The sequence below is a fragment of the Ischnura elegans genome, chromosome 12 (assembly GCF_921293095.1).
Source record: "Ischnura elegans chromosome 12, ioIscEleg1.1, whole genome shotgun sequence".
In the NCBI taxonomy this organism is placed as follows: domain Eukaryota; kingdom Metazoa; phylum Arthropoda; class Insecta; order Odonata; family Coenagrionidae; genus Ischnura; species Ischnura elegans.
Window position 1 is genome coordinate 55,951,964 of NC_060257.1, and position 24,518 is coordinate 55,976,481.

The 24,518-nt window shown below is 37.2% G+C and overlaps 1 protein-coding gene across 1 annotated transcript in view; it reads left to right on the forward strand.

Moving 5' to 3' along the window:
* The window catches only part of LOC124169479 (alpha-tocopherol transfer protein-like), a 30,674-nt gene extending 8,592 nt beyond the window's left edge, over positions 1–22,082 (forward strand). The window contains exons 2-8 of the mRNA XM_046548098.1: positions 3,216–3,332; positions 5,992–6,151; positions 10,725–10,870; positions 15,020–15,132; positions 17,243–17,347; positions 18,311–18,419; positions 21,057–22,082. Coding sequence (XP_046404054.1) covers positions 3,218–3,332; positions 5,992–6,151; positions 10,725–10,870; positions 15,020–15,132; positions 17,243–17,347; positions 18,311–18,419; positions 21,057–21,244 — 936 coding nt within the window. The 5' untranslated portion in view covers positions 3,216–3,217 and the 3' untranslated portion in view covers positions 21,245–22,082. The remainder of the gene's footprint in view (positions 1–3,215; positions 3,333–5,991; positions 6,152–10,724; positions 10,871–15,019; positions 15,133–17,242; positions 17,348–18,310; positions 18,420–21,056) is intronic.
* Positions 22,083–24,518: the final 2,436 nt, after the last annotated feature.

A 24,518-nucleotide genomic window follows, 5' to 3' on the forward strand; every position in this document is an offset into this window, starting at 1 on the left:
TATTGTTCCTCTTACATAAAATGAACCACAAAAACTAAAATCACCCCGCGGCAATGCACGCAACCAAAATGGCGATTTCGAATCATCGTCGTTAAGTCAACAATCCTAAGATTATTTTGACGCAGCTCTCCATTTCTCTCTCCTATCCGCTAGCCTTTTCATAGCGACGTATTTCTTCTCTTTTACATCCTGCAGCAGCAGCGGAGTTTTCTTTTATAGCAGCAGTACTAGCTCCCAGCCAATCAGCTGTCTTCCAGTTGATTCAGGAACGGGATGGTTACTTTATAGTATAGTTGGCTTCTTTTCTTGAGGTTTCAGTCTAAGCATTGCATTGGGTTAGGTGGGGAAAGGAATATGGGAAGGTTTTAGGGCAAATTTGGGAGTTTTATGTCCGGGTTTATTTGGAATAATGTAATCCCAAAGATTCATTAACAGTTCGTTATTGGTTTTGCCAAAAGAATGCTGAAATTTGTCTACTGCAGTTTTAAGAAATGACAAAATTTGTGTTATTTTGAGATCGTTTCGGATTTGGCGGTTGCTAATGAACCATGGTACTCCAATTATTTTCCTAATAATTTTATTTTCACAAGTCTGTATGCGCTTCAGATGGATTGCTGCGGCGTGTAGCCAAACTGGAGAGGCGTACGTTAATAGCGGTTTGATCGAAGAGTTGTAGAGTAAAAGCTTAGTTTTTAAAGCCAGAGGAGAATTCGACTTTATCAGTGGAAATAAAGCGGCGTAGATTCCGTGCGATTTCTTAATTGATGACAGGATGTGACAGGACCAGGCGAGGGGTTTATCTAGCGTAACTCCGAGGTATTTTACAGTAGAGCATTTCGGAATACGCTTATTTCCGTAGTTTTTACATCCTTTATAACCTGTCCTATGTAAGTCATTCGGGGCCGTCCCTTACCCTTCTTACTTTACACCTGTCCTTCTACGATAGTGTTCATCAGGCCATCGGGCATCATAACGTGACCAACTAAGTTTTCCCGTCTTCTTCTTTAGGTTTTTTTTTTAAGGAAAACTCATCGCTGGATTCTAAGGGATGGAAAAAATGATCGCGTGATACAGGCTTAAATAATGAGGAAGTCTTTAGAAGAGTGGGAGAAAAGAGAAGTCATATCAAAACCCTTTATGACGGAACAACATTGGCCTCCTGGCTAGTCAATGGCTAATTTCAAAAATAATTATATTAGCCAACAGAATTTTCTTTCGTTGGAAAAGTAAGAAGGCAAAATTTCCATCATAAAATAACCATCCCATTTCTCATCACGATGGCGACTACGCGCAAGCAATGTGCATAACGATGTCCTTGACCTACACGATTATCCGTACCGTGGAGAAGTGCCTACGATATGTAAAACTATGCATTTGACCATCACTCTCCCCTCGTCAAAAGCTGCCCCGACATTAAGAAAAGTGCATATCAATTATTATAGTTTCGTAAGAGCTGGAACGAAACTAGATGAGAGGCGAAGGAGTTCTCCTTGGTTGGGGGGCTTTCTTTTTTTTGATGAAACAGGTCTAGGAGCAGCTTCCGCGATGTGAAACGTGTGGCAGTTTCATTGCCTTGTCTTTCGAAGGACGTTAACTTCTTGATAACCTATGGATTTTTCAGATCGCCATCGCTGTCCTTCTCTAGTGCACGACCGGAAAAGAATAATCCCAAGCTGCTACACGGCTAACGACTAGTTGAAGATGTGATATACATATTTCCTGATTTTCCGCGTGATGTGTTCTCATACTACTATGCAGGCGCGCAGCTAGGAATTAAGGCTAGGGGGAGAGGGGGTTTAGGAGCAACTTATACTGGGGGGTATGGAATACGGAAGTTACGGGTGCCCTCCCCCAGAAAATTTTTAAGATGAATGATTCAAAATGGTGAGTTTTACGGCTTTCTGAGGGATATTTTATTAATCCTTACACTATTCTATAGGTAATATTTATCCAATTAAGTAAAATGGATTAAATTTTAAAATTTCTCTGAGTTCTGGGGTTTTTTTCCCCGAAAACCCCCTCGCTGCGCCACTGGTACTATGCACATGTTATATTATTAGCATACATGCATCCTCAGGGCTAAGGTTGATTGAAACAAAGTACGGTGTTTACGTTCAAATGTATGCTTGCACCCGTGAAAATTCGCAATCTTTTATGTATTTCTAAAATAAGATGAAATGAAATAAGATGTAAGAAAATCGCTTTTTCCAAAAACAGTATAAAATGCACTAAAAGTTATAAACGGTGGGTGCTGATTGGTTTTAATACAAATGAATGTGGTAGTGCCTGATAGGTGAGTAAGGATTGGCACGCAATATAGATATCGGAAACCTAATCAGCAGCCACAATTTATTCTCCGAGTGATGAAAAGCTCTTTTTTTTTAATTCATTTTATGCTGTTTTTGGAAAAATCGCGTTTTTTTTCATTTTCTTTTGTTTTATTTTCATTTGCTACTATTTATTGGTGAATCATGTAATCGATTGACCCATAGCCGTTAAAGAAATTCACACCAAAATAATTATAACTTACGCCATCAATTTGAGAAAAATTAAAGATATTTTTCCACAAGGAAATTTGGTTAATTTGTGCACAATGGAACATTATTTCAAATGGATGATTTTGAAATTTGTATTGTCACCAGAATCAAGAAATTGTGCATAACTCCAACCCAATCCGACAATGGGAAGTGGGTTAAAATTCGATTACAATATTTCGTCGATGAAACTGACGAAACAAGTTACGAAAAAGCGTTTAATTAGATTATATTTTGTGGATTGAATTTTTAAAACAATTCCACTTCTAACTTTCCAAGCTATGTTTAATGAGGTTTTGGTCATTAAAAACTAATCAGAGATAGCTGTTCCGGAAAGCAATGGGAAAAAAATAATTTTCGAATGTCTAAAATTTGAACAATTATAAGAAAACAGAGTAAGAGTACAGAAAATTTATTCATTTTGAAGCGAATCCTTATCACAGATTTAGTTAAAAATATTACTATTGGCTTAAATCCCATTAAAGCAGACTAGTAATTTTAAATGTAATTTAATTTTGCACTAATAAAAAGGTAGATTAAAATGGTAACTGCAAACATTTTTAATATCGTATCTATCTCATAGACCAACAATATTTATTTCAATAAATTATTTATCTGTTTCAACAACTACTTCTACTACCATATTTATCTCTGTCGTCTTTATCTCTCGATTTGTGTCAGGAATGCCACCCGTTGAGAACCATTCCGCCAATGGCGACTCCAAGGCGGAGATGGAGGAGGACGAAAGCATGCTGAGGGAATGGCTGCAGAGACAATCACATCTACCCACCGAAGTTGGTACGACTGCTAATGGATTTCTGTGGCATAAAAACAGAATGCCATTTTATCCTTCATCATCATCATCATCATCATCACTGGTCAACAATCCTAGGATTGGTTTCACGCAGCTCTCCACTCAGTTCTCCTATCAGCTAATCTTTTCACTCCTACGTATTTCTTCTCTTTCACATCTCTCTTTACTTGTTCCATATATTTTGTTCGAGGTCTTCCTTTTCCATTCTTGCCTTCCACTTGTCCTTCGACGATTGTCTTCATCAGGCCATCATGTCTCAAGATGTGGCCTATAAGGTTGTTCCGTCTTCTTATTAAGGTTTTCATGAGGCTTCTCTTCTCTCCTACCCTTCTTAGGACTTCCTCGTTACTAACTCAGTCGATCCATTTGATTTTCATCATTCTTCTGTAGCACCACATTTCAAAGGCCTCTATCCTTGCTTTCTCCGCTGCGGTCATTGTCCATGCCTCACTTCCGTATAGGAGCATACTCCAGATGTAGGTTCTTATAAATTGTTTCTTTACATCCATATTTAAGTTTCCCGCTGTTAGCAGGTCTCTCTTTTGGTGGAAAGCTCTCTTCGCCTGGGCTATTCTGCTGATAATTTCTTTCTTGCTTCTCCCGTCACTAGTTATCTTGCTTCCCAAATAACAGAATTAGGTACTACTATTACAATTATTAAAATTCATATTATGGCTATTCCGTGAAAAAAGAGTCGATAAATAAGGGAGTTTTTCGTAAATAAGTAATTTTCTTCACATTATATCCAACAAATATTGAAAATCCACATTCGAAAGATGATATAATTTGTTATTGATTTGATATGAAAATTGAATACTTCTGTGTTAAGCCTGAATCACACGATCATTTTTTTTTCGTCGCGAAAGTGATCACTATCGAGATCACTTTTCCCGTCGCGAAAAGCAATCGCTCCAGTGATCATGTTTCTGAATCACACGGTCCCTCCCGCCGTCGCTTTTCGCATCATTTCCAATATCACAGCTCGTTGTCATAGGACCCACATCACGAAATTATATAGCGTGTTTGTTTATAGCTTCCCAAATAACAGAATTTTATCCTTCATAGAAATGTGAATTTTAGTTTTCAATTTCCCGCGGGAGAAAGAGACTTTTACACTTAATATTACTCTGGTGAATTATTCCCTTCATACCTCCTCGATGAAGTTATAAAAAGATTCCCCTGAGTTATTAAGTCTAGGTGATAAAGTGTATAATTTCTTTAGAAGTCATTCAAATAGTTTAGAGAGGAAAGGACAGTACGCTGAAGTAGTAAAAACTTAATTTTTATTTAAAAATTTGTTTCATTTAATCGTGACTATAAGGTTTATGAAGAAACTTGAACATTTCTAAATGCCATTGACGTACTAAAAGGGAATTTAAAATCAAATTATATGCCCAAATTTTTAAATTTTTTTATTGGGGTATTTTAGACCCGATGCGGCACGTGTTAACAACAACGTAATACAAATTAATTGATGTTTATATTCTCGATATTCTATATTCGATATTTTGGACTCAATATCGACATCGAACAATATTTCTGCTGTTTTCACGTATGATAGAATAAAAATGGAATACAGCTCGTCTAATAATAGTGTTTCACGAAATATCCAGCTATATATAAATGTAACTGATATTTAGCTCCAATATCAGGAACGATATTTGAAATCCGCGCCTCGATATTGATATCAGACAGATAAAACTTTCAGGTCCGATATTTAATATCGATGTTTTTAGTCTTTTCGATACTCGATACATCATCAGCACTGCGCTCTTCCGTAGCCTAATAGGCAACACACATACATGTGCACCTACTATGACTATATACTCTGTGTTTCATAAAGTGGGAAGGGAGACAATTTTAAGCACTTAAAAAAAATGGGTTCGCAGCTCCTTTATAGTTACTGAGCTATGGCAACGCAAACATTTTTTGGGTGCATTTGGCGGTTACCATGAAACTTTTTCTTGAAGTTACCATGAAGTTTTTCTTGGTTATCCAGCCTTATCGACATTTTATTTAACGCTCTGGATTTTTAAGGGCATTAAAAAAATTAAGGCTGGACGAAAATATGCGAATATAATTGTCTGAATCAATTACTCTCAAAATGGGTGAAATTGCGTAATTGCTCGCTCAAAGCTGTCGTTTAATTAAGCTCAATTATTAATTGTTTCAAACATAATTATAATCGCACATTTTAGTCCAACTTTTATTATTTATTGTCCTTAAAAATCCAGAGTATTATATAGATGGTTGAAATGGCCGGACACCCAAATCAAACCGTTTCCATGGCAACCGCAAAGCAGAAATGTTTGCGTTTGCCAAAAAATGTTTGCGTTGTCATACCTCAGTAACTAAGGAGTTGCGACCCCATGCTTAAGGACAAGTGCTGAAAACTATCTCCCCCAACAACTCGTGCAGCTTCACAGATTCCTCCTGAAACGTCCAATATTATCGAACGTGACGTAAGAAAAACGATCGTGATGCCCAGAATCCGTTTAATCCCCTACATAATTTGTAATTGATGTGCTTATAAAAGATTACACTTCGATAATTACGATATCGGGTCTGATTGAACCATCCCATTAAACCGTCAAACAACAATGAATCCATTACCATTGCATGTATATTTTTCTTTAATTTCAGACAGCGCCCTCCTTCGGCAAATGCTATGCAGATGCGGGGGCAGTGTGGAGAGGGCCAAGTCACGCCTCGAATCCTTCTTTTGTCTCAGAACGGCCATCAGCGAGGTCTTTTCCAAAAGGGACCCAACGGTGCCCGAAGTACAACAAGCGCGAAAAACAATGTAAGTATTTTATTCAAATCGTAGACGCCATCTTGCATAAAATATTGAACACAATACTCTCAAACACAAGAGTTTGAAGTTAATTAACAAAGTAACTATCGGCTGTTCAAACCAAAACTGTTACTATATTAATTATTACCAAGTTTCTTAACATATTCTGCGTCGTACAAGGTAGTATACCTTATAAGTTAACTGGAATATTCAGCGTTACTTTTCACAGCGTTCACGGTTTCATTTATAAGAACTTCGGACAATGATGTAGTTGCAAAGGCTGAGATGAGCATTGCAAAGATGAATTAATAATTTCCAAATTATTGCGTGATTCCAAAATGAGCAAGCAATTTTGTCTATTATATTTTTTCATTGTATTTATAAGACTGATAATATTTTCTGCGCTTACTTGGCTAATCTCTGGGGTAAAAAATCTACCCTAAATCAAAAAATCTAAACAAAACACTGCACGGTCAAAAAAGTCACATCAGGAACGAAAATTTGCCAATTTTACGGCTGAACGACACGACTTCCTATGGAAAGTAGTTTTATCTCTATTAGCACGAACATTCAATCAAAGCATGAAGAAGGACAATGGAAGTCAAGCTATTGTAATCGACTTTATTGACGATGATGATGAATTGTCGGGAGATAATAGAAGTACCCACCTCATAAAACAAATCAACATTTTTTGTTTACATTTCAGTTGCTCCAGAATCTGTTTATTGACCACTTCCAACCTTCCGATGTTTAAATCGCCATTTCTACCTTGATCCTGGGAACCTAAAATCCAGAATCATAAATTTAAAATCCCCAGATCGAAAAAATACAGACAACATTGATAGGGAGAGATACAGACTTCCCGCTGTTTTATTACTTAGATAAAAACTTTTTTCGTCGCATTACGAGTTTCATAATCAGTTTTGATGCATTTATTGTACATAATAAAATCGAATCCAATGTCAAAAACTTTCGTCGTATTATGAGTTTCATCATCAGTTCTGATACATTTATTGTTCCTGATAAAATTGCATCCATTGTACATGATAAAAGGTTTTCGACCATGTGCATTTCCACAATCTCCTACCGTTCAATACTGGTTGTGATGATGGAAACATACAATAATGGCTAAGTATTATTAATACCCTATCAAACGAAGGAAACTCTCTTACCAAAGACAATTTTAATAGGTGATTGTTAAGGGATGTTTCCCGGAGCTCTGTTCCTCATGTATACACTGGTAATCTCAGATGATATAAAACTCCTATATACTCGTATAGCATCTAGGTCCCTGTGACGTCACGTGGAGTGGCATCGCATCGGTGCCAATCTGGCCTTATTCAAATGAGGTTAAAATTGACCATTGACATTCGTCTAAACAGGTATTTCTAAAAATCAAATAAATTGTAAACATATTATGAATGCACCAAAGGTGATTAACGAATCGCAATCAATACCTTTCGTTTTCTTTGATGAAGGAAATTACCCTATTTGGCTAGTTTAACATGTGTTAAATGCAAAATTTTGATATTAGGCAAGGATATACTCACATGTTCTACAAAGGACTTTTTTGAATTTACTTGCCACAATTGAAATATCTCAGGTTTTAGTTTGTGGCATAATTTTTGACCAATTCTTACAACTCTATCAGATGGCCTCTACTCATGACCAGTTGCAGTGAACAACCATCTATGACTTTCTTCCTGTTTAAGACCTTTCCGCAAGTCAAATATCTTAAATCCGTTTTTTTTTATTAGCAGCTGACTTTATTAAAATATGTATGATTTATTTCTCCATATGATATCTTTTTACACTATTATTCTTTTATATGATTCATCTTAAGAAAAGCATGTGCAGTGTCATGTGAGAAATCATCTGAAGTCCCTGCATACCTTAGTATATTCCATACAGGTATATATTGATATCTGTACTTTTTGCCAGCGATAGGGTTGTTCTTAATCTGGAAGAATCACGCTCCAATTCTCGGAAAAGTCAAAATGAAACATCAATGCCACACCAATTAGTGTAACCAACTTCTCTTTTTGAATAGCTTCCCTTTCTATTTTACGGATATAGTGGTGATACTCACATTTCTTGGTTCAATCCTAAACTTTAGCAATGAATTTGTCTGAATGAATTTTTTGTCTGAATGATTCTCAATGGCAGTGAACACATCTTGCTGATTAAGAGTTACACAAGAACAATCTTTATCATCATCCAAGTAAATGAGAGCACAATATTGATTGAGCACTATGAGGAAGAGGATCCCAACAGTATACATCAGCATTGGCCCATATTCCTAGTTGATTTTTAGCTTAGCATGATATGTCAATTGTATGTTTGGTTGAAACTGGAAAAGTAGCCATATTATGTTGTTTAGATTAACTTGTGGAAAAGAATGATAAAATTTGGACATGGTCACTCATAGACATTTCACTCTCTCTTCTTCAAAAGCTGCTGAGACATTATTTTACCATGAGGTACATATTTGACATTTATCACTTTCATTAAGTATGTTAATTCTTGCCTAATATTAAACTTGCATTTTACACATGTTAACAAGCTCAATTTAGACAAAATAATAATTAGGTGAAAGGAGCACCTGTACATGGCATCAACATTTTCATGTCTTGGTAGTTAATAGACACGGGAAAACTATAGCTCTCTCTGTAATCCACACAATCAAAGAGGCTGTGACATGACTTCATCGTGTGCTTCCGAAAAACCTGGTGAATTTCTAAAATCACTGCAGTGTGTTTAGAAGAGAATGGCATTAGTGTCTTGCTTATACATTCACAAGGTCCATCGAATTGTTCCACATGGCCCAAAGTAGAAGACTTATGTAAAGTGCCATTGAAAAATACTCTGTGCAAATTGCGACTCATTCACCGTTTCCAGCCAGTAGCAGTGGGTGTTTGCACACATTGGATGCCATGGAAGTAAACAAGATTGAACTTGCTTTCACTCAATAGATGTAACCAATCATTCAGATATGAACTTTTCACTGTTATGAATGCTAAGTAGAATGAAACGTCATTTTTTATCCCCTTGAAGGTATGCAATCTTGGTGTAAAAGAGTCGAAAACATGCCTAACTTTGATATGCCTTAAAACAAAAAGTATAAAAATACTACCTTTTTTTATTTTTTTAATTGAAAGCAGAACATTTAAACTACCCCCTGACAAATTTTAAAGAAAATAAAAGGTGGCCTTTTTTAGTAATAAATTGTTAAATAATGACTAATTTTTATTGTTTAAACAAGTCCTTTTTGTTTATTATTGCTTCAAATGACTTTCAAGTTATGCCATAATGTGCATAAATGATTTCTCTTCAAAATGAAACAATAACCACTGCATTACAGGCCATGGTTCCTTAGTAATCAGCATTTATGTGATTTTTCATTTTTAACTCTGAGGCCTGACACTGCAATGTTCAAAGGACGGTAACTTTATGACGGTTCAGTTCTGAGCTGAGATAAAGGCATCATTATTCATCATAAGGATACAGCTTTCACATATATAAATTTCAGAGAAATCGGTGATGGTCACCTGACACCCCTCTGCCTGATTTGAGATGAAATCCCCCATCTGTTCATTTGCACTAACTGTTCTTACTAACAAATTTTTAGCTGGGTAATACCATAAGGACAGGGGTGAGACACCTATAGGTACCTAAAAGGACCATTATGTCATTTTGACAGGATTCACGTATTGTAATTATGGACCACTTTCTGAAAACACTGAGAAATAAATTCGAGAAGTATTACATTTAGCTCCATTTAAATTTTTTTGGGATCAACTTGCAACGATTTATTTCATGTCAATGGCGCTTGGTAAACATAATATGGAAGTATTTCATACAAATCCTTCAGTTTCGTACTTCCAATTACGGAGAAATAAGTCGTCAAAACTTTTATAGTGCCAAGGGTGAAGAAAACGAGTGGATTTTCTTCATGCTAGCAGGATAAATGATAGATAAAAATGCTGAAGCGTAACTGAAAGATATTAAGCGTAGATATATAAAGCAAAAAATATAAAAATTATATCGTGGAGGGAAGAAAACTGATTTCTACAAATAAATATGGCAAGGAGGCAATATGACATGTGCTACTGGCCGTTCGGGCAGGTTTCATCGCAGAGAAATAAAATGTAAATGAGTCAATTTTCCCCGAATGGTTCAATCTCACGATCGGTTTCATTAACATTATTAAAAATCTATTGAAACCGGTCGTGAGACGTGAGACGTTGCCATTTGCGGAAAATGGCAAACAATCTATTTTATTCGTGTATAAAATGTATCTACGTTTTGCTCCTCAGATGTTGAGAAAGAAGTTACTGCTTCTAAAGCACCGAGTATTATTATTTTTCTCGTGTGAGTGTTTCTTTTTGTGTGTTTGTGTTTTAGTGACAGTGCCTCTCTTTAGAACTATTGGCATTATTCATGTATGATATCTTCAAGTTTATAATACTTTTTGTAAATCTTAATGGAATTTAACGATTTTTAACCTGAAAACACTCTCTATTGGTACTAGAGCGCATTGTAAACAACCTCATCAATTCATTTCGTCCATTCTGCGTTTCAGGATGTGGACTCCACTTCCGAAAGAGACCCCACAGGGTAACACCGTCTACGTGTTTCGCCTGAGCGACCAGGATTCCGCGAACTTCTCACTGCAAGGGATCCTCCGAGCGGCGCACATGGAGATGGACGAACTGATGAGGAAGAGAGGTAATGTGCAGATATCTGCCGCGCTATGACCAAGGCTTTGATTCTTTCCGGGCGTATCTACGTCTACATAATACCCTGCAAGCCTCCTCCTAAAAAGGGGTTGTTAGGACACCAGCCGTTTACAGCTATAAATATTTTAAGCGTGGCAACTATGAGAACGTCGTAATTAAAGTGCAGACACTGGCTTCCAGTGACTACCTGACGGTAAACAGTGACTGGCTGATTTAGGCCTTAGAAATGTTTTTTTTTACTGACGAATTTTACATTTCTTTTAATTTTTGAAAGCCATTGATTGCAAGTGGGTTTTCCAAGTTAAGCGGACTGAAAACGGGGAAGTTGATCGCTACAAGGCTAGTCTTTTTGTGAAAGGATGTGCACAGCGTTAAATGTATATTTGTGCGACTAAAAATATGTACGGCTTCATATTTCTCTAAACCTTTATGCGGAACAATAACAATTTTCAGCGGGAAATTAAAAATAAATTCCATACGTCTGGAAGCCTAGTAAGCTATTAGTGTGTTACCAATATGTTAAGTGAATTAGGCTGGGTGCCACTAGACTCGGAGGTTGCGCGCAAGGCTAAGATTTCTTGAACAATTAAGAATAGATATCCTTAGGAGAGATACGGAGAACATCATCTTAGAGCCCCACTATTTTTCCAGGTCCGACAGAAGGGATAAATTAAGAGAGATATTTTGGCGAATGGATAGATATGGGAATTCGTTTTCCCCCGAAACATAAGGACTTAAATAAATGCTGGTCGTAGTTTTGTTTGAGCATTTGCTATTTATATGTTTACGGCTCGTGTACTAACACCCCCTGCCATACGCCTCTTTACGCGGCCGTCGGGGTAGTGTGTACCAAACAACTTTTGCTGAGACGGCTCAACTTCGTAATTATTATGAGGCATTCTAGAGGACTCTGAAGGCGAACGACCGTACGACTTCGCATACCCCAGTAACCAGTACTTCCTATTGGCATGTCAATGACACCGTCCGCCCTCCCTCCAACATCATCAATTCCCTTCACGCACCGTATGTCCTCTTTGAGAGGTCTCGTCACTCTTACTCGACCGGTTTTTGTCTCGAAGAATTACTCGATTGACACTTACGCTATCATTTTGATATTTTCAGAGAAATTGAGTAGTAGATCGATTGAGTGATATTTGTTGCATGGAGCGTCCTCCTGTCAGGGCTAAGCAGTATTTAGCACAGAACAGAGACTCATTCATATCACTTAACCCCTAAGTTTTTGTATATTTCATCTATCAATTTCTCTGTTTAAAAAAAATTACTTGTGTCTGGTCAATGCCGGAGTTGAGCATTGACACTTCGGCCATGGAGTATCATAAGTGGTGGAGAACTCAAAAAGAATTCCTTCAACTTGTTCCCCGGGAAAGCGTGCGATCTTATTCCAGTAAGGGCTGTTCCCTTTCGCTCTTTCAATAAACCCTTTTCCTCGCCCTCTCCCGCTTACCTGACATACTTTCCTCTAAGATAGTTTTTACATCTCCTCCCCAGGGCTGGGCAATATTTCGAATACAAGTATTATAAAATACGTATTTGAAATAAATTTGCAATTTGTATTTGGTATTTCAAATCCACGACCTGAATGTGTCTTGTGTTTTGTATTTCAAATACTGATTTTTGGCATTTTCTCTTTCTAAAATAAAAAATACATTTAATATATATTTTTGAAGTTCTCTGATAACGCTTCTAAATTATTATGCTTCAGAGATTACCTTTTTTCATTAGAATCGTTTTCTTCATGTTTGCAACTATCCACAACGTGCCAAGATAAGTTACATTTTTATCTTTTAAATTCCATGAAAATGTATTATATATTTTAAAAGGTATTTGAAATACTATTATGTAGTTTTTTCTTAAATACTCAAGTCAAAAATATTTAGAGTTTTGCATTTCAAATGAGCTGTATTTTGTATTTTCAATACTCCTCGGCCTGTATTTTTCCCATCCCTGCCAGCTGTACGGTAGTGAGACCTACACAATTGATTTGAGAGACGATAGAGGCATTTGAACGATAGTTGGTGGAGGACCTCGATGGTCAATCGAACCTACAAAGAAGTGAAAATATTGGTCCAATACCGAATAAAAAGGAAGGATGTTTCATACCATTCCTCGGATTGTAACGAGATAAGATTGAGTAAAACTTTCACCATAGTATAGGCATATATCCAGGGGAGGCTTTAGGGACAGCCCGCACCCCTGAAACTTTCACTTCACTGAAACTAGCGACGACCCGCGATACATCTGCTGAGGAGACCACTCGCCCAGGGGCACCTATCCACTAAAACTCCACTTTTCGAAGTAGTTACATTTCATTATTTCTGCCAATAAGCAACGATAAATTTAACTTCCAACACTAAGCGACCGTAATGTATTGCTGATTAAATGAAAGGCATAGTTTTCCGATGAGTGCCAACTGACACGATAAGATCAGTAAAGGCAACCCGAATAGGTACCTAATTAAAAAGTGCCCCTAAATACAAATTTCTAGTTAAGTGCTAGCATCAGTATTTTTGGGATGAAAACTTTTTATATTTCAGATACATTCAACTGTTGAAAAAGTGCCACGAGTAAACACTTGAATTCTCAGGACGATAACCCAGGGTTTAAACGAGTAATTCGTCTGGAAAAAATACGCAACCGGCCAATAAGGGGTGATGGTTCCTCTTAATCACCGCATGCCTCTACATACTGCTTCAGGAAGTCCCCTGGCGAAACGTATTAAATGCAATCTTTACAAACATTTCCAATATTTTCCTAACAATAGAAATATACCAGTTGGCCCTAAAATATTCGGGTTCTCATGATTTTCATTAACACTTTGAGAGCGCGCGTCACGTATGGATGACACGCCGGACTCCGCCCAGATCCGAGTGTCATCGATGACGGGCGACTATGCGACTAAAAAATTTTCGGATCTGAGCAAAGTTGAAATTTTTACCTTCGGGCTGAAAGTGTTAAAGGGTGAATTTCCAAAACTTAAAAAAAAATAATTCTATAAATAAATTGGCGACAGAAAATATTCGGAAAAATCTGGACTTTTCGTCAAACAGAAAGGCTTTCTCTGTTGCCTGAAAAGTTATCTGAAATCTGATTTTTTCATCCCTATTCTCAATATATATATCTCCCTAAAGTTCAGTGCATTCTTTGTGCGCAAAATTTGCTTCAGTGCTGAAATCAACATTTCTCCTTCTGAGACGTTAGAGTTTGTTAAAAAATGTGGACTTTCAAATGCATTTTCCAGAAATAAAACTTCACGTAAGGCCAATTTTTTTTGCCATCAATTGGTGAGGTACAATTTGAAAAAACTAATCAAGAGGAAGAAATATCCGTGAAAAAGGCATGTACACTAAAACCATAGCGGACATGCATAGGAGCGTAAAAACTGTACACAAATGAGAGGTGTCCGCTATTCAGGAGGCTTTCTGGCCAATACTGGCGCAGTTTTTAGGCGCTGTAATTGCGTCGTTTAATAAAAATGTTTTCAATAGATTTCAATATTTTTGTTCAAAATATTGAAACGATACTTTCTTGGCTAAATTATTCCCTGTGACAAAAATATAATTCTTGTCGATGTCGTGACTTTTGGCATTTTTTTATCAAAACCGAATGCATATAATAATTTCCTATTGCTCTGTCTCTTCCAACACAACCGTTTCCCTTGGTAGTCAACGAAGAACCCAATTTTTATGATGTTACAACACCCACCGTAAGATGATGTGTGGTAGTGAAAAAGGAGGGATCAATAACCAGTACACCAGCACGGTTTTTATCCCAATTTGATCGATGTTTTTTCCAGGGTAAGTTCTTTGTGAGCAATGGGCTATCAAAAAATTGTGTCCGTTGTTTGGGGAAGGGAAAATTTTCAAATAACAGCACGTAGTGTGTCCGATATTGGAGGTTATTTGAGTAAAAATGTATATTTTCTGCTGCCCGCGTCCGTTATTAAGAGTGCCCGCTATTTGGAGGTTTTAGTTCCTTAATATTCAATGTTCTACTGCCGGAACAAAAAAAACTACGTTAAATATTGTGTCCCCTATTTGGAGGTGCTCGTTAAGAGAGGTTTGACGGTACTTCATTTCTCGGACCAGCGTACTTAAAAAACTTCCATTTCTTCCCATAGGTGGTAAACCAAAACAAGGAATTGTCTACGTGTACGACCTCACTGGATTCTCCCTAGCTTTCCTCGCCAGGATGCCTTTCTCATTGGTCAGCAAGGTTTTCGCCTACGTTCACGTAAGTACTCAGATTACTTTAATTTTTGCACCGACCTAAAAGAAAACTAATCCAAATTATTACTCACAATCAGAGAAATTAAACGTGGTCCAAGGGTTTCTTGCAAATACAAAAAGTTGTGTGAAGCTTGCCACGTGTGTCAATTTTTTTATTCTTGGATAAATTTGAAAAATACTATCCACCCACGATTTATATAGATAGTTAATGCAATTTTAACGCGTGGTATTCTGTTACATAGCGTAAATTAAAGAAGTCGTCGGCGTCGAGATTCTAATATCCCCTACCCTTCCTTCCGTAGCGATGATCGCATGTTAGCGACCGCCTTGGTGTTTCCCCACAGGCGACTACGATTTGCTTCTGGAGCAAAAAATGGAGTAGACTCCGAACTTTCGACCTGTGCATATGCATGAGAGCACGAGTAAAAAAAGAGGGGTATACAGTCAAGGCCGTAGCCAGAAAATATTTTCGGGGGGGGTTTAGGGGTATACAAACATAAAATTATTTTTATAGGATAAATAAAATAGCGTATTCGGTTAAATATACATATTTATTATGAAACCTTAAAGGAAAATATAAAGATATTTTTATAAAATTGAATTTAGCCTTCCGGCTTTTTTTTTGCAGCGACCAAATGAATTAACTCCTCGGGGTCGATGTCAATTCTGCGGTCCCTCAGGAGGCTCCTAAGTCACTCACCTCTCTACTAATTCACGGCGCTATTATTTCACACACTGCACTACAACTACACACACTGCACCTACAAATTCGCTTAGGTAACTATTGACTTAAGCCGCATTGGACTACTAGATGTCCCTGCGCCGCTATATAATATCGTCGTGTGAGCACCAAGCGAGCATAAAGTATCTATTTAATTTTTTTCATTTCGGGGGGGGGGGGATCAATCCCCCTTGATCCCCCCCCTGGCTACGGCCTTGTATACAGTACTGAATGGTCTCTCACTTTTTCAGTCAGCTTTTCATACTTTTCCGATTAAAAAATTCAATTTTGCTGAGAGGCACGCAATGATTTCACTGTTTTCACCGGCAAAGAACCGGTTACGACTGTGATTCCGACACCTCTCGGGGCAGGTTCCCATAATCGCTCAGCCGTCAAAGTAAAGCTACTCCGGCAATTAAGGCTGGACGATCATCGCCACAGTCCCTCCAAAGAAAACGTGCCTTTACCCCTGGAGGCGTCGTCGGGCTCTTATCGCGGGTCCTCCTAACCCCTGATTTCCTTCCTCTGCCCGCCCCCCCCCCTCCTAGGTAAATGGGCGTGAAAGTGACAGACATGGTTCCCGGACCGAGGGAGGGTGGACCGAGGGCGGCCCGCGGGCCCGACCAGGGTACCCGTCAGTGGCCTAGCCAGGAATTTCGTTCGGGGGGGTAGGGGTCGAAAACTAGGGGGTCCGGGGAAAATTTTGAAAAACAGGGAACAAGTATGGGGTTTTAAGCCAATTTTGACACTTTTCATAATCGAAAAAACTTGTAAATTCATGATTTTTCGACATTTAATTTTCTATCATTATGAAGCGAAGTAATTGTTTTAATATTTCGTCGGGGAAGGGGTTCCGGACCAGGGCCGGATTTACCCCAAGTTACGCTATAGGCAGCGCCCCTCCTCACTTGAGCCCCCCCTCCCCGATTTTTATGACAAGGCATAAGCACTCGCATAAGGTAAGGTTAGGAAAAAAGGAATAAACAGATCCATGGCTGACAGCAAAAGTTTATGCTTGAATTTTCACACAGGGAAAACATTCAATTAAAGAAAAACAGCTTGGAATAAAACTACATTAAACAGTTAAATTTTTTTGCAACTAAAACACTTCATGAATACCCTTTCCAAAAATAATGTCTAGCCTTAATTCATAAAAAAAAGAAGAATAACTTCAAAAATAAAAACATTACGTACAGCCGGTACTGAATAAACTGCCACCCCTGAAGACACCCCTTGAACTCCGACGCCCCTAGGCACGTGCCTATTTTGCCTTACAGTAAATCTGGCCTTGTTCGGGACCCCTCCCCTCGCTACTCCAATTTTTCCAATGTTTCGGATTTTCCATGAATTTCTTCCTTTTTTTCATTCAAACTAAATATTCATTTTTTTGCAGGAGGGTTTATACGTCAAAATCCGAGAGGTCCACCTCCTAAGTTCTTCCTCAGTAGTCGACAGATTAGTGGCCTTTCTCAGGCCTCTTGTACGAAGAATGGATAAGGTAAGAAAGACAAAAAATAGCACTGTTAGTCAAAAAGTGCAAGTACAAGCCATTTTTTCGCACCGGTGTCCTTTGTTTCAACTATGATTATAAAAAACTTGAAAAAATGTGGACTTCAGTATGATGCAATGGATGAATGTGTCACATTGATCTCTGATACTCTCTATAGCACATAATGAATGAATGAAGCTAACAAGAACTTCCATTAATATTGTGGCTCTTCTATAATATTGCCATCAAATTATTCCTGTTACATTATCAATACTCCGTCATTTAAAGAGTATATTTTCAAGGAAGACAATTAACGATTGATATCACATTTTTGACAATGACAGCCTAGACAGCCCGGGCATGGCTGAGGAACACGGTGATACTTGATTGGTTGATTTTCAAAACTACTTCAAATGTTAAATATAACGGCATGTTCTTATTAAACATCACTTGAACTAATATTTCATTGATCTTGGCCCCATGCAAAAATTTTCATGATTGGGTTGCATAATGAATACCCTCAAGCAAGGGCGTACCCAGAATAAAAACGGGGGGGGGGGGACAAAACTAGCTGTGCTCGATCAACTTGTAACTTTTTTGCACAGAAAAGGTCAATAAAACCAAAATTTTAAGGAAATTATGACAGCAATTTATCAGTTTTTATAATTATATGCTTGAAAAAAGAATGATTTTTACTTTAGTTCCATGTCTTTTACTAATATCATTTTTCTTCAAAAGGAAAATTTGTTCATATCTTTGGTTATGAACTAAATTTATTTTAATTTCTAGGGGGAGGCAGTTGCCCCCTCCCTCCGTCCCCCGCTGGATACGCCCATTCCCTCATGATGATTTTACTAACTGTCGGTTAATATAAGTGCAATACTCAATTTTTAATTTTATTGAAGTGAAAATTTTAGAGAAAAGTATTTACACGCCTGTTACATTATTACATAATCGGTATTCTTCTTACAGCTGCACATTCACTCAATGAGCAACCTTGACACCTTATACGAACATATTCCTAAAGATATCATGCCCAAAGAGTATGGCGGAGAAGAGGAAACCCTTGAGAAATTGCACAGTAAGTATGATATTAAGGTTTAACAATTCTATTTATAGAAGGTACATTACTGGTTTAAGAAGGTTTACATGCTGTCCTCCTACCCAAAGTGACATTGACTCTTCAATTTCCAATAAGGGCCGAAGGAATTCTTTTTGGGGTTATCCACCGGTTGAGATCCGCCATGACATGTGAGATGGTGAGAAGCCAAGGGGTACAAGTGATTTTATTTCCTAAACAGAGTTAGGTACAGAAATATGGTAAAGAAAACAAATAATAGATCAACTAGATATTTAGTAGTGCACTAGATTTTCCACTACATGTCAGCACAGAATAGACTCACTCGTATCCTTTGGCCCCCAAGTTTTTGTATATTTCTTCTATCAATTTCTTTACTTCTGTTAATACCCTCTCATATGATATCATCAACCACCTGCCCTGAGGACAATGCTGGAGTTGAGCTTTGAAACTTTGGCCATGGAGTACCATAAGTGGTGGAGAACCCAAAAAGAATTCCTTCACTTGCTCCCCGAGAAAGCTTACGATCTTATTCTAGTAAGGGCCAAGGGCACAGCTAGAAATTAAGGCTAGGGGGGGTTTCAGGCGCAACTAATACTGGGGTGTCTGGGGGTGTGGTATACCCGCCAGGGTAAGCAGTAGGTGCCCTCCGCCAGCAAAAAATTTAAGATAAATGGTTCAAAACGTTGAGTTTTATGGCCTTCTCAGGGATATTTTGTTCATACTCACACTATTCTATAAGCAATATTAATCCAATTAAGTAAAATATTTTTAACTTAAAAATTTCTCTGAGCTCTGGGGGGGGTTTTATCCCCAAAACCCGCCCTTGCTGTGCTTCTGGTAAGGGCTGTTCCTTTTCACTCTTTCAATAAACCCTCTTCCTCCCCCTCTTCTGTTCACCTGGCATACTTTCCTCTTTGATAGTTTTTACATCCCCCCCCAGGACTGGGCAGTATTTCGAATACATGTATTATAAAATACGTATTTGAAATACATTTTTTAATTCATGTTTGGTATTTCAAATACACAACCTGAATTTATCTTTTATATTGTATTTCTAATTCAGATTTTGGTATTTTCCCATTCTAAAATAAAAAATACATTTGTAATAGGTATATAACACTTTTGAAGTTGATATGATAACACTTCTATAACATTATGCTTCAGAGATAACTTCGTTTTTGTTAGAATCATTTTCTATCATTATTTCATCATATTTTAACACGTTGCGTACGGATGGTGAGAATTCTCGTCATTTTTTTCCCGAACGTTTAGGACGGATGACGAAGATTCTCGTCATTTAGGTGCGTCAACCTAAACAATTTTAAAGCGTACAATACGTATTCGTTACTACATTTTCAGTTGTTGTTTGTTATTCATAATGAATTGATGCATCATAACGTTTGAATGGGTAAAGTTATATTCTAAACATTAGCTTTTTAATCATGTTTAAACCAAAGGCATTACGCCCTAATGGGCACATATTTCCAATCTCAACACCTCCACCCAGAATTCCTAGGAATTTATATACCCCGGCACGCAACGTGTTAAATACAGATTTTTGGTATTTTCCCATTCTAAAAGAAAGAGTACATTTGTAAAATACTTTCGAAGTAAATCTGATAACACTTCCTTAGCATTATGCTACAAAGATTACTTTGTTTTCATTAGATAAATTTTCTTCATGTTAGCAACTATCCATAACGGGCAAAAGCCAGTGGGCCCCCCAAAATATATTAACATAATTATTTTCCTTCATAAAAAAAAACAAAATATTGAAAATTCATGAGTTAATACAATATTTTTTTAACAACTTAAGTTTTTCGATTATGAAGAGTTAAAATTAGTTTCAAATCCAATACTTAGGACCTTGTTTTTAAAAAATTTTCACCCCTGGTTTTGGACCCCCCCCAACAAAATTTCTTGCTACGCCACTGGCCAAGGCAAGTAATATTTTTTCAATGTATCATTTCAAAGCCATAAAAATGTATTTTGTATTTTACAAAGGTATTTCTAATACTATTTTGTTGATTGTTTTTCAAATACCGAAGTCAATATTATTTTGCATTTCAAATGATTTCGGAGCTTTATTTTGTATTTCAAATACTCCTAGGCCTGTATTTTGCCCAGCCCTGCCTTTCCCACTCATTACTCACTTGCAATATCGATAGAAATACTGTTACGTAGTCTAGGTTCTGACATTTTTACTGGTCATTCTGAAGGACTTAAATGCTAGAACAAGAAGTGTCCATATATTGATTAAGGACTAACATATAAAAAATTTAATGGAATAATTTAAATCTTACGGACAAGTATGGAGGTAAGTTTTACACTGAAAGTTGATTTCAAGACTTCGGCGCAATTTTATATGGGAAGAGAATGTTTTCATCCGGGGCAAATATATATTGCTAGTAACCAACACCATTTACATTTAATCCAAATGGTGTTGCTACAGAAGTGAATTACTTTGGACGAGTATAAAAGCCAGATGGCGTTGTCCAAATCCTTTTGTCTACTCCATATCTCCTTGCCCACCATGTCTCTATTAGTTAGTGAGCAACCATTTTGAGCGGTTTGGTATAGATTTAGTCTGCTTTAAACACACAATCTTAACTCACGTTTCTTTCTCCTTCAAACAAGAAAAAAGGTGTGCTGCTGTGGATTCTATTCGTGACTGGCTGGCAGAGGAAGAAAAGAATCAGAGAGTTAGCGAAGATACGCTGACAAAATGGAAGAGGGGCTTATCATGGAGTCTTTCCCTTGGAGAAAACGAAGGAAATTCTGCTTTTGGAGTCGACGGCTCTTTCAGAAAACTTTCCATAGACTGAATTAAAATGATGTGACCTCCATGGAGAGAAACTTTTGTGATGTGAAGAATAGATTTCTCCTGATACAAAGATGTTAAAATGTGAATCTGCCAAAGTTAGTGATAAAAATTCAAAAATAAGACATTATTCAAAGTAGCAAAACTTCATAAAAAAACCACAAGACAATGACTTTGCTACAGGATTCATTTTACTGTATGAAACCATATGCTATGCAATTAATATGTCAAGTAACCCGTCAGCTATTATTTCCCCACAAGGCAAAACAATTTGGAAAAAAATTAGCCCAGCTGTTAAAAATACTCTCTTGAACTTTGATGTCTGTGATGGATAGGTTATTTAGTCAACCTAAATTTACACTGAAATGTTTTAGCAAATGGATATTGAAAGGTATTCAAGTTAATTCTAATGCATAAAAACTTTAGTATAAAAGATAGATAAAAGATTCTTTTACCATTACCAAAGTTCCACGTATCTCCCAAAGGTCGTCTCAAGTTGTCACACATAAATTAAAGGTTATTTAATTAAAAAATAATACTAAAATATGTAGCTGCAGAAGCAAGGAAAAATAACTGTCGACCAATTAATAACCACATCTTCATAAATTTAATGTATGTTCATTTTATCTACAACTGCAAAAAATAATGAAAACGTAGTATGGCTGATAGTCTGCCAATGCGTCGGAAGGTTATCGACTGGCATGTATATTTTTTTCTGGTTTCCAGCAATTCTAATACTTCTATGGTCCCTTGACTACGAGTCATCTGTGTTATTTTTAAGTGTATATTTAATGTTTGATGAAATGTAATAAATATAAACCTGAGTAAAATATGGAACTTAATGGATGCCCAGGCACATCTAATTATTTACCCAACCCAGAAATTGACATATAAATATGATGAAGATGTTGGAACATGGAACGATTCACTGCTACAGAGAAGCTGAAGTATGTACTAAATAATATATGTAATGCAAATAATTATAACGGTACTTGTATAGTATCATATAAAAAGAAAATAAGTAAAAAATAGACTAAGAAATAGCAACTAGTTAACACGTTGCTTACAGATGGCGAGAATTCTCGTCATTTTTTTATCCCGAACGTTCCGGACGGATGACGAAGATTCTCGTCACTTAGGCACGTCAGCCTTAACAATTTAACAGCGTACAATACTTATTCGTTAGTACGTTTTCAGCTGTTGTTCGTTATTCGTAATGAATTGATGCATCATAAAGTTTGATTGGGTAAAGTTATATTCTAAAAATTAGCTTTTTAACCATGTTTAAACCAAAGGAATATTTCCAATCTCAACACCTCCACCCAGAATCTGCGTTCCTCGGAATTTAAATACCACGATACGCAATGTGTTAATTGTTTTTGTAAGAGTAGTGATTCATTCATTATTGTTACCACATTCAGGTTCCAGAGAAGAATAAGTTTTAAAATATTCCGTAAATCCATTTTTCTGTTGTTTTATCTTCCTTTACCACTTTTGAGTTATAAGAGGCTACTTAACCCTTAGGCTGCAGGAATTCACGATTTTAGCTGCCAGCCAGAGCAGAAGACACCCCCTGCCACAAGGGCTGGTCTGGTTGAACTAACCGCCTCAGCGATCTTTATGGAGTGGGAAAGGTATCCAAGAGCAAGATATCCAGGTAGCAATTAAAACTTTTGGTAAATGCCACAGTCAGCGTGCACAACGTAGAAAAATGTTCCCACACTCTCAAGGTTAAATGCAATTTTTTCAATTAAATAAATAAAATTCGTCTTAATTTTAAGAATATGCTCATTGGCAGTTAAAAAGTTAATAAATTTAGAAGTAGGTGTTGCTACAAAAGAATTTGCTAAAAACGAAGAATAGGTAACGAAGATTTCTTATGCATGTCTATTTACGAAAAATTTGCAAACTTAATTGTTATTGTTACCATGAACTAAGAGTGATCTGACTTTCGACGTCATAAATTATTCAGTAGCCACTATATCTGCCCATTTCAGTCTATCTACGTACGCGTAGTATCCAGCAAGCCACCTGAAAGATGTGTGGCATAGGTTGCTTAAGTCACAAATTCACTAACCGTCAAACATTATAAAATAGTACTGCCGCTATGCACTGTTGATATGTACAGCTATTGTTGAAATATAGTCTTCATTTTCTCAGATTTAATATTGGGGGTGTAATTCATTTAAAGATTCTTGGATTTCTAGAAATTTTTAATTAACTCAAAATGGGCTCTCAACATTTTTTCTTCCAAAAAATATTTGTACTTTCTCTCTCTCTACACTGCACAGTGGCGCCGACTCCATGGGGCCTGAGGGGGCCCGAGCCCCCTCAAAGATTCGTTTGGGGGGGCGGAGCCCCCTCAATAATTCAGGAAAATAATTAAGTTATATTATGCTTTGTGAAATCACAAAAATATATAGGTAATTTTTATTTCCCATGTTTGACGATATTTACCTTTTAAATAAATTTAACAATGAGTGTTGAAACAAATAATTAAGGTTAAGCAGGTTAACTGAATGAAGTGGTGTGAATCATGGTAGTGTTTCGGTGCTGCGACACACTTTGAATTTAACCTCTTCCCGGGGCAAGACCTCCGATATGGGCCCCCCAATATTTTTTATAAGTCCCCGCCCCAGACACTGCAATAACATTCTTTACTTTTCAGAGCGATTTCCTTTGGAAAAGAAGACCTATGCGGTGACAGAGATCGACTCTTGAGGACATTTTTTTCTTTCCTCATCCGGTGAACGAGATGGAAACAGATGTGGAGAGTGGTTCTGAGGATGAAGTAGTAGAAAAAGTAATACCCATCCAGGATGGAGACAATAGTTATTGCAATCTGTCTTTGGGCCCTTTTTCTGGAGCCAGCGATTCCAGTATTCCATCCCTAGCCACAACCTCTACCTTTGCTTCTTCCTCACCTCCCTTTCCTTCTCCCTCGCCATACCCCAAACCTCAACCTTCAATACCCCCTCAAAAGGGGAGGACAGGCCACAAGATTATTTTGATCTGCTATTTACGGGAAGGTTTTCTTTCAGTCAGTTGCCGAGGAAACAAACATATTTGCAGAGGAACTCTTTCACAGAGGTGTCTCCGAAAAAGCTCTTATGACATTCTAGAAAAATCCTATCAGCAGAGGAGTCCTTAATACGAACAACGTTGTTACGAAGTTCTCGTTATTACGAAGCAAATCGTTGGTCCCGTCGAAAAGGCCTATCCAAGCTATAGTAAAAGAAACGTTATAGCGAAATTTTCGTTTTTACGAAATTACGAAC